The 10022-nt window shown below is 33.0% G+C and overlaps 1 protein-coding gene across 7 annotated transcripts; it reads left to right on the plus strand.

Moving 5' to 3' along the window:
- Positions 321-5448, plus strand: LOC105172212 (nucleolar transcription factor 1-like). 7 transcript variants are annotated; one of them, XM_011093579.2, is made up of 3 exons: positions 321-455; positions 2987-3115; positions 4603-5448. In XM_011093579.2, the coding sequence occupies exon 3, from the start codon at positions 4630-4632 to the stop codon at positions 5242-5244; it is 615 nt and encodes a 204-aa protein (XP_011091881.1). In that variant the 5' UTR covers positions 321-455; positions 2987-3115; positions 4603-4629; the 3' UTR covers positions 5245-5448. The 7 variants fall into 7 exon arrangements, with proteins under 7 accessions (XP_011091881.1, XP_011091882.1, XP_011091883.1 ...); XM_011093580.2 differs by having other exon boundaries at positions 4611-5448; XM_011093581.2 differs by having other exon boundaries at positions 2990-3115.

The following is a 10022-nucleotide window of genomic DNA, read 5'->3' on the forward strand; positions in this document are numbered from 1 at the left end:
ATATCTAACGGTCTGATCTGAATTTTGCTGGCTCAATTAACCAATGTTGTTTAACAATATAAGATGATAGTTACATCAATGTTATATTGACATTTATAAATATATAAATTTTGTAGATTGTAATTTGTGAACATATATTAATTTCAACTATATCTATATAAAATTTTATGATTCAATCTCATGATTTAAAAAAAAATAAAAAATAATAATAATAGTAGTAGTAGTAGTAATAATAATAATAATAATATTATTATAATAATAATAGTAATAATAATTCAAAAAGTCAAAAACCCCTCTTTTCTCTCTTTTTCTCGTTTCTTCTTCCTTTTTCTTTCTCTCTTTCTCTTTCAATCTCCATTCTTTCCCCCTCTTATTTCTTCTCCAAACCCATCTCTTAGAACCCTAGCCCCCAAATTCACGGCAACAAGAAAGACAAGTCGGCTCCTTCTTTTCAGGTACACAAACAAATTTATGATTTTGCAGTTTCTGTGTTTCTTGGATTTTTTTGGTTTCTCAGATTTTCGTTTACTTGGAGTTAGAAACAAAAGTTTAATGGGCAATATTGTATTGTATTCAAGAAATAAAGCAGGCAGATTATTTTCCTTTTCTGCTCAGATTTCCTCAATTCTTGGACGGTCAATGACTAATAACTAGTAAATCTGGACAAAACATTGTCTTAAAAGGAGAAGCAATGGGTGACAGATGAGTTCTACCGTAATACCTGTAGGATTATCTACAATTTTCCTTAGTTTTTGAGTAAAGATCTGAGAAGCAAATGTTTTATCAGTACTGGGTCTTCGTGCTGTAACAGACTGAAGGTTTGATGCAGTCCTTCGAGTTGAGCTCATCGGCTCGAGTTCGAGCTCGAGAATATTAGTGTCGAGCTCGAGCTGGCAACGAGCTCGTTGCCAGGCCTGACTTCAAAATGCAGAAAGATAAGCAATTTTCGCTTATGAAAGGAAAATATCCTCTTTCCCAAATAACTTTCCCCCTCTATCCAACGGGAAATATTTTTTTGATACCCAAAAGCTTCGTTCCTTAATGTATGTTGCTTCATCTACTGCAAGATTCTTTTTTTGTTTTTTTAATCTTATGTTGTTTATTGATTTATCTGCGATTGACAAATTATGGAAAAAAATTATTTTTGTGCAGAATGCACAAAGATTGGAAAAAAAAAATAGGGCTAAATAACATAAAAAAGGCAAAACAATTGAGGAAAAAAAATGAGCAAAACACTGGGCAAATATACAGAAAATAACAGCAAAAAAATGGGGAAAAATGAACGAAAAACTAGCAAACAAATAGCAAAAAAATTGGCTTTCTATCCTAACATTTTGATATAACGTAATATTAAATATATAAATAAAATAAGTATACTTTGGCAGTGTTTGTTTGTTGTGCTTACCATCTCTGTTATATTGCTTTAACATCACAACAGAGACCGCATACCAATTGAACAACGTATGTAATTGGACTGCACATTGGACGACATTTATAAAACCAACTTTTAAGAATTGTGTTTGAAATGTTCTAGTCGAGGACTTTGAGACGGGGTATCGAGAGCCCTATTGCAACTTGTACTAATTGTTACATTCATTAGATGAGTGTCACATTTCATCTATGTCATACATCGGATGTGTATGTAACTTTAGTGGGTGGTTGACAATGATTGTCAAGTCGACTAAACTTACTAGAAAGAAATCGTCATATCTAAGCCTTTTAGGCTTGATTCGTATGACTGGTATTAATCGACTCTGATAGTACGGGATTTAGTCTTCGACTTGAGGGACCACAACAGTCACATACATGTCATGGTTGTGTCTCGGACCTGACGAGAGATGAGCATGTCTTTGATGTGGTCAATATAAGCATTGCTTGGTTCAGTCAGAGCATTTAGTAAGGAAGGTGGATTTCAAGATAGAATACATCACCTCTCATTAACTGATAATTAAGTTTATATGCGCTTTGAGATGCGTTTGAAGCTCCTTAAGTTTGTAGCTACAATGATTAGTCGGATAGAGAATGATTTTCTATGTAGATCAATAGAATAAACATTTCTCAACTATTCAGTATAGCTGTCTAGTCCAGAATGGGAACCGACTCCCAATTTCATGCTCTAGACTTAGACTAAGAGACAGTTGATGGAAGAACTATACATGTATGGTACTTGGGAGCCTAAATATTCACACCACATTCTCCTAGTCTGTAGTGGCATGGACGGTTTCTAGACAGCCACTAATGGTGGTGGGCGCTTCTAGATTAATGGTTAATCAGAAGCAATTAATTAAATTATATTTAATTCATTAATTGTATTGAATACAAGTCTAAGTCTAGTTGAAAGTAAACCTAAAAAGTCACACACAAATCATTACAAAAATATAATTAATTTTTGAAATTAATTTAATTTGATTATATTAAATTCGGGGAGATTAAACAATTGAATCATTTGCAAGCAAAGTCCATTTAATGAATGGCTCAAAATTTAATTAATTGAATTAATTAAATATTGAACTTAATACGATTAAGTTAATTGAATTAATTAATTAATGGAACTACGCTTTAGTTTGTTTAATTGGATTAAAATAAATTGATAGGCTCTTGTTGAATTTTAAATTAGTTGAATTAATTTAAGATGTCTATTGAACCTTGGTTGAACTTGAATTAATTTAAATATTAGATTAAACAAGCCCGATCCAACTATTAAGGAACCCTAGCCCTTTTATTGAGAGGTGACTTAGTCAAACTCAAGGAGGATTTGAGACTCCTCCTTGAGGAAGATGTTGAGGCCGAGTGTATTAGTTTTAATTAGAATATATTATCTTAGAGATATATACAAGTTTGAAAAACCTTGTGCTTCTTTCTTCCTTTTCGCCATCTCTATTTCTTGTTGAACTTGGTTTCAAGGAAGAACTAACAAGATTCAATTTACTAACTCATAGTGTTATTTGGATCTGTTTCGTTATTTAATCCCACCCCTATCTAATAGTAGACCGTGATACAACTTCCCTAGCGTGGTGTGGACAAATCAAAGGAGATCCACGGTGATCTCTCACGTGAACGCGATCTGGAAAGAAGGAGCAACGCTAGTAGCGGTTGCTACACGAAAACGGAAAATGTATGAATTCATGGCTAATTTATTGTACCTTTAAGTTTTATGCCCTAGACACTTAAACCGTATGATGCATGTTATTTTATTTATGCTTGTGTTTTAAATATCGAACGCTTGAAAAAATACAAAAAAGAATATCCCTTTGATTTGAATTAAATTCGATTTAATTTCCCTTAGTTGCGTTTCTAAGCTTCTCCAGGCCGTACCCATTGCTTTGACAAAAAATTGAGCAAAAAACAACAATAATTTGGATACAATAGCTGCTATTCAATCAACCAAAAACTCTATAGAAAATTTAAAAGAATTTTCAATACTAGCACTACGAACTACTAAAAAAATTATAAAGAAAACTACTCTAACTTCGTATAATGTCCTTATTCCTATCTGTCTCTTTCGCATAGATTGGTTGTGATAGACGCAGTCGATAAATGGTTAGAAAACTAGAGCCTTTTCCCCTCCAAATTCCCCATTATGTTGATCAATGAGGGTGGATGAGATAACTCTGTTGGTCAATGCAGTCAGGCTATGTATATGTGGAAGGATTTTTAGTCATTGCAACTTCAGACTAATGTTAAAATTCTCTATAGAGGCAATGTGCTCTTGGTTTAAAACACAAGATGATGGTATACTTTTTTCCATAGAGTCATTTTCAAACGTTTTGAATAACATAGGGGATATTTTGCATTTAATCTCAAGAAATAATGTCTTTCTAGATGCAAGATTTTAGACAATTATAAAAATTGAGAGAAGTCTTAAGAAAGGTTTATACGTCTAGAAGCTTATAGGATTTAAAAATATTTTTGAAGAGATTTTGGGAGCTTCGCACCACACGATTAAAATTAATCTTTACCATTCATTTGAGGAGGTCAAATGTATAAATATTGGTTGGATGTTTATTTTTAATAATCAAGTTTGGCTATCAATATTTTCCATTAAAGTTTTGTCATTAAAATATTTTACTCATTTCTTCCTTTTCTTTCTGCAAATCTACTTATTGTCATACATAAATATTTAAATTCAAAATAAATATATTTATATATATACATATATATATAATATCAATATATTATGTCAACACATTATTTAAGGATAGAGAAAGAACAAAAAAAACTTAATATTGAAAAATTAAAATTACACCTGGCACGCAATGTATTTGCATTTTAGTACGTATCATTTGAAATATAAAAATTATATATTTAACTCTCTATGTAAAATCGAGTTAATTCAATAAGTTCTCTCATAAAAACACTAATATAAGGGAAACCCCTTAAAAGAAAACTCAAAAAGCAAAAAGGCCAACTCCTTCTTGTCAAAAGGACAGAAGTGCAAGTTTTGCACCCGATGAGTTCTGTATAGTTGAGTTGGTTATTCTACTTATAGTTTCTTATATACTTCTAGTTTTTAGTTTTAGTTTTAGACTTAGTTTTGAGTTTGCAATGTTTTTGGTTATACGGAGTAGAATTTTGAGTTGCAACGTTTTGATCAAAATACAGTTCAACAGTATATTGGTTAAATCGTAAATGGCCTTCAGAGGAAGGGGCCGCGGACGCGGTGGCTTCGGCGGTGGTGGATTCCGACCGGCAAAGCAAGAGCCTTTGGAACTGTTTCCAGAAATTGAGGGTTTGGGTACTGCAGAGTATTCGACTGCTCAAATTGAGTTGATAAAATGGTCTTCGGGTTTGCACAAGTATTGCAACTCCTCTCCTTATTATTATGAAGATAGAAGTGAACGCCCTGAGAAAGTAGACAAACCAGACATAGAAAGATATTCGGATAGGAATTTGCATTCAGGAAAGGTTAGACCACCACTCTGGCACTTCATAAAACTGGATGCAGATCATGTTCCGACCGAGCTAGCTAGAGGTGAGAAGAAGCAAAAGCTTGTTAAGAGAGTTCGATGGAACCCCGAATCAGACTTGCAGAAACTGGATCTCTTTGAGAAGCTTGAACAGAAGCATCAGGGCCAAGAAGGAACTGAAAAGAAAGAAAATGAAGAGGAAGAAGAAGATGGAGGAAATGAAGAAGATGAAGGAGAATTTAGTGATGAGGGCGATTATGAACAGGCTGAATATTGTGATGATGATGAAGATGATTTCAATATGGCTGATGACAACAATGATGAGCCATTTTATTGAGTTCTCATTGTGGGATTGCGTCACCCAATTTGGTTCGAGTTGGATCCTATCTTGCATCGGGTACATTGTTCTATTCTCCGTTCTCCCTCTCAGGGCAGGCCAACATCTTTTGACTCTAGTTTATTTATTAAAACAATTCCGATAGTTGTATTGCAGTAGTCTTCCGGGTATATTAGACGAAAAAGAACAGAAAATTTTCAAAAAGTTGATGCCATACCTGTTAATTTTGTAATGCTTGCATAACAGACATGTCCTACATAAAAAAAAAAAAAGAAAAATGAATTTTTTATTTGGATTTTCTTCTCTGATACTTTAAAATTGACGAATTGAATTTTATATTATAAATAATATTAAAATTTCTATTGTATTTAATAAATATATACCATATTGTGGAGAAATATTTTTGTTTTTTCTCAAATATTGTACACATAGTGTGTATATAGGCAATAAAAATGCAATATAAATTACACTAGAAGACCATATGATTTAGATTGGGAAGACAAACATGTTGCAAGTTTTTAGTTTTGGGGTTAAGAGTTGTTAAGAACAATGGGATTATAAATTATAAGATAAGTAGTTAGTACCTCAGTGTCAAGATATGGGAGGATTATAATGTTTTTTAAAAAAAAGTAAGTAAATCTAATTACGAATAATTTACGTTCAAATAAAAAATAAGTACATAATAAATAAATTAAAATAAAGTAATTAATAAGTTAAAAATACAAAAGTATATTGAATACGGAAATAAATTTGAAGTTTAGAAAATTGAGAGAATCTTTTGGATTAAAACAAATGACGATACACTTATCTAAATTTAAGTAACAAGTAAATAATAATTTTTTCAGTGGCAAAATATAATTTCAAAGAGAATATAGAGATATGGCAGTAAAAAATAAGCAGGATTATGTGTTTAAGAAATAAATCAATAAATTATAAATTGTTAAAACTTTAAAATAAAATGAGTAATTGATGAGTAATTCAAAATTTAAAATTAAATTAAATCAACAAATATAAAAATATTAAAGCATTATTTAATATCAAAATAAATTTTAGATTATATTACTAACCAATTTATCTTAACAAGTTGGTAAATCTTTTAGATAAAGACAAATAATATTGCACTTATCAATATTTAACTAACAATAAAACATATCTCTTACATGATTAATTTTGAAATAATTAATTTTAGAAAGTGATTATGAATTTTCGGATGCGCAATTTCATATTTGATTATAAAATTGCGGATTGTAGCTAAAGTTCAAAATTAACACCACTTTTATGGTTAATGGAGGAATAAAAAAAGTTATTAATGGACATAATAGATAATTGAAAGAAAAATACGGTTGGACTAAAAGCCACAAATTGTAATTTTTATCAAAATATAATTTTGTTGTAATTTAATTCCAAGAGAATTTTATACTCAAATGTTTCAAAAAGTTTTGATTAAAATTAAATTTCACTAACAATGTATTTGGTTCGGGTGAAAAATGTAAGTGTAAGAGAAATGAAAGTAAAAATGAATGTGTAAGATAATTTGGTGTTTAGTTAAGGGGAAGAGATGGAAGTGAAGTAAAACTCAATGTATATATGAATTCCTTTCGGAGTCCAATTTTAGTTCCAACCAGAATTGGGCGAAAATGTGGAAGTGTAAAGTAAAAATGACAAATAAAGTACAATTTTATTTTTATTCACTCTATTACTCATATATCATATATATATATATATATATAATTTTCTTCCAAAATTATTTTTGGTACCAACAAGGGCACTTATGTTTGAACTTGAATTCGTTAGTTGAAATATTGTTAGTAATTTATATTTTATTTAAACTAAACAGTTTAAAATAAATGAACAATGCTCATTTTGATTAATATTTTTTTTAATAAAAAATATTCTTCTTCTTATTTGATAAACATTTTTATTAATAAAATTTTTAAATTCTTTATATAATAAAATTATACTAATATAATATTAATATATTTATTTTCTAATACGAAAAATAAAAAGAAGGGTTGTTTAGTAAAATTATAAAAATTAATATTTTCTTCTCAATCTATTTTTCGAAGTATTTGAAATTTACTCCCTAGTGATGCATACAAACATCATTTGCCCTGATTGACTTGGAACCCACCTTCCTTTTATCTTGCCCATCTCCACCGCGGCAATATAAGCTCTCAAAGTGCTTGCAGCGGCTTTTGCCTTATCTTTATTTCCTTGTGCAGCGTCCAACATGCTAATCAACTCGTGCAGAAGCTCATTCATGTTGTATTTTACAACAAACATGTTGTACGAGGGAGAAAGTGACTAGAGGATCACGTCAATGTACGTATCATTATCAAGCCCCGCTTGAAGATCCTCGGGTTTTTCCATGAGGGAAAGCATCTTGATCCCATGCTCTTGCACAGAGAATTCCTCAAGCATCTTGGTGCAGAAAAATGCCTTTGTGGCAGCATATCTAACATGCCTATCTAGAACCGCATAAACATCTTTCATGCGGTGCATTATCAATGCGACATCACCATGCCTATCGTTTGTCATCGACGCCAGTAAGACGCTGCGGACTTTCCGGTTGTCCTCGTGCCACCTTTCAAATGTCACACGTTCTTCAAGTGGACCCCTTCGACAAGGTCCTAAGAAGAGGCTTATCCAGAATGTAAGTCTGGTTCTCGAAATTTAGGACAATCCTCAAATTTCTCAGCCAATCATTTTAGTTCATTCCATTAAATTTGTTTGTCTCCAAAATCATGATTAATGGATTCTTAGACATCCATATTCAAAATATAAAGTAGAAATTAGCAAATTGATTGTAATATTAAATATAAATTGAGACTTGATTTTTAGTCATTAACTGCTCTCACCATTTCTCCAAAAGCCCACCACTCTCAAGTGGGGTTTTGAGAAACCATTCTCATCCAATGAGATCCCTAAGATATTTCGCCTCACCTCTTAACGTGATCCCAAGGATTCCAAGCAAATCATGTTACTCAGCGTTAGGCCCGACCCATCAACAAAATGAATATCTCAACTGTCGTCCCTTCACGACTCGTGAGATAGGGAAACAGGAACATATACCTTTTCTTCATAATAATAGTGCAGCTTTCTTCTATCCCAAACGTACCACGACTCGTGACACCACAAAAGGGTAGAAGTAGCATCACACTATATTATCGTGGATGGAAGGCTTGGAATTATCAAACCATTTGATTTATTTTTATTTTGGCCCTAATATTTACTTGGATCATCCAAGTGAGAGTTCAAGTTTGTTGTGACCGAGACCTCATCATTATACTATTTTGCATGCCAAAGTTTTAAGTTTTCAGTATAAATGCATTCCAAACACATCATACACAAAAAATTAGAGCATTCACCACATGCAAAAATAAGACTAGCACGCCCCTGTTGGATGATCACAAGCACAATCCTAAGTGACCCACCGAGCTCATAGTAAGTCTATGAACAATCTAGAGCGTGGCCTAATTTTTACAAAATAGTAACCCTAATCAAAAGTTGGGGGAGTACAAAGAGAGGAACAAAGCAAGTCTTATTAATTCAAGGTTAAAACCGAAATAAGAAATTAAAACAAAGAGGCACGTAGGCCTCACCCAATATAAAATTAAACCATACATTCGGTTAATAGGTTTTGTGATCATCCCGAGTTTATCCAATAAATAATAATTAACACATTTATATCAAATATAAACCTGCTAAGCAAATAAATACAATCCATTTATTTAATAATAGATATCCAATATCAAATACCAAAAATATAATTAAATACAGAAAGTAATATACTAATAATGCAATTAAAAAAATAGATATCAATCATACATCCAATGTACCAAAAAATATTTTTTTTGTTTGGAAAATGGACTCTCCCAAAATTCTCTCTTCTCTCACACACACTCCCATACCTTACAAAACACACACTCACACACATGGTAGCCATGGAGAAGTCTTGGCCGATGATGATGAGGGAGAACCGGCAGTTATTGCTGACGACGATGGGGATCCGCCGGTTGGCGGGAACACTATAGACAGTTTGGACATAGAGGATGGCACCCAAGGCTCCAACGAGATAGTAGTCGCGCGTATAGAAGGGGCACCAGCGAGGATTGATTTTTGAACTTTTGAATTTCTGGTATTGGCTAATTGCGTCATAGATAAGGGCGATGCTGAATCAATCGCAGCATTAAAGGAGCTGCAACGATGATGGACTGAGAAATATGGCAATGATGTTATGAATCCGATGCCTTTGATGATGTACAGACCACCACGATCTCTGCCGTCGGTGATGAGACTACCACGACGCATGCTGTGGCCAAAGGCGCCTGAGCAAACCAATGAGGTTGCTGCAATTATAGAGGCGCCGTTGTAGAGCCCTAGGGCTGACAGTAGGGTTTCTGCAACTTCAAAACTGCATGAATCTATTCCAGATTTGTTGTTGGCTAGTTATGCGTCGGAAAATAGTCAGAGTGGGGATGGGTGCGTCGGAAAACTGTTGAGTGCACGACATCCAAGTGCTTCCATTGGGCCGTTGAAGGAGGCATGTGCACCGACTGTAACTGTTGTCGGCGAAACTGTTTCGGCTAAACCTATTGCTGCTGAACTGCTGGGGCGATGGGTGCTGGCTGTTGTCGAGACTGTTAAGTTGTGAAGATTGATTTGAAGAAGTCAAGGATAACACGGTCCAACTTAAGAAATCCCAAGTTGAGTTGGAAAAGGATAAGTCATAGCTATAAATACTACTCTTATTAGCATTGTTTTGTAGAGTAGAGTAG

The sequence above is a fragment of the Sesamum indicum genome, linkage group LG10 (assembly GCF_000512975.1).
Source record: "Sesamum indicum cultivar Zhongzhi No. 13 linkage group LG10, S_indicum_v1.0, whole genome shotgun sequence".
NCBI classification, from domain to species: Eukaryota; Viridiplantae; Streptophyta; class Magnoliopsida; order Lamiales; family Pedaliaceae; genus Sesamum; species Sesamum indicum.

What these genes read in the sequence shown, in the direction of transcription:
- LOC105172212 (XM_011093579.2), top strand. Translation starts at nt 4,630, where the DNA reads ATGGCCTTCAGAGGAAGGGGCCGCGGACGCGGTGGCTTCGGCGGTGGT.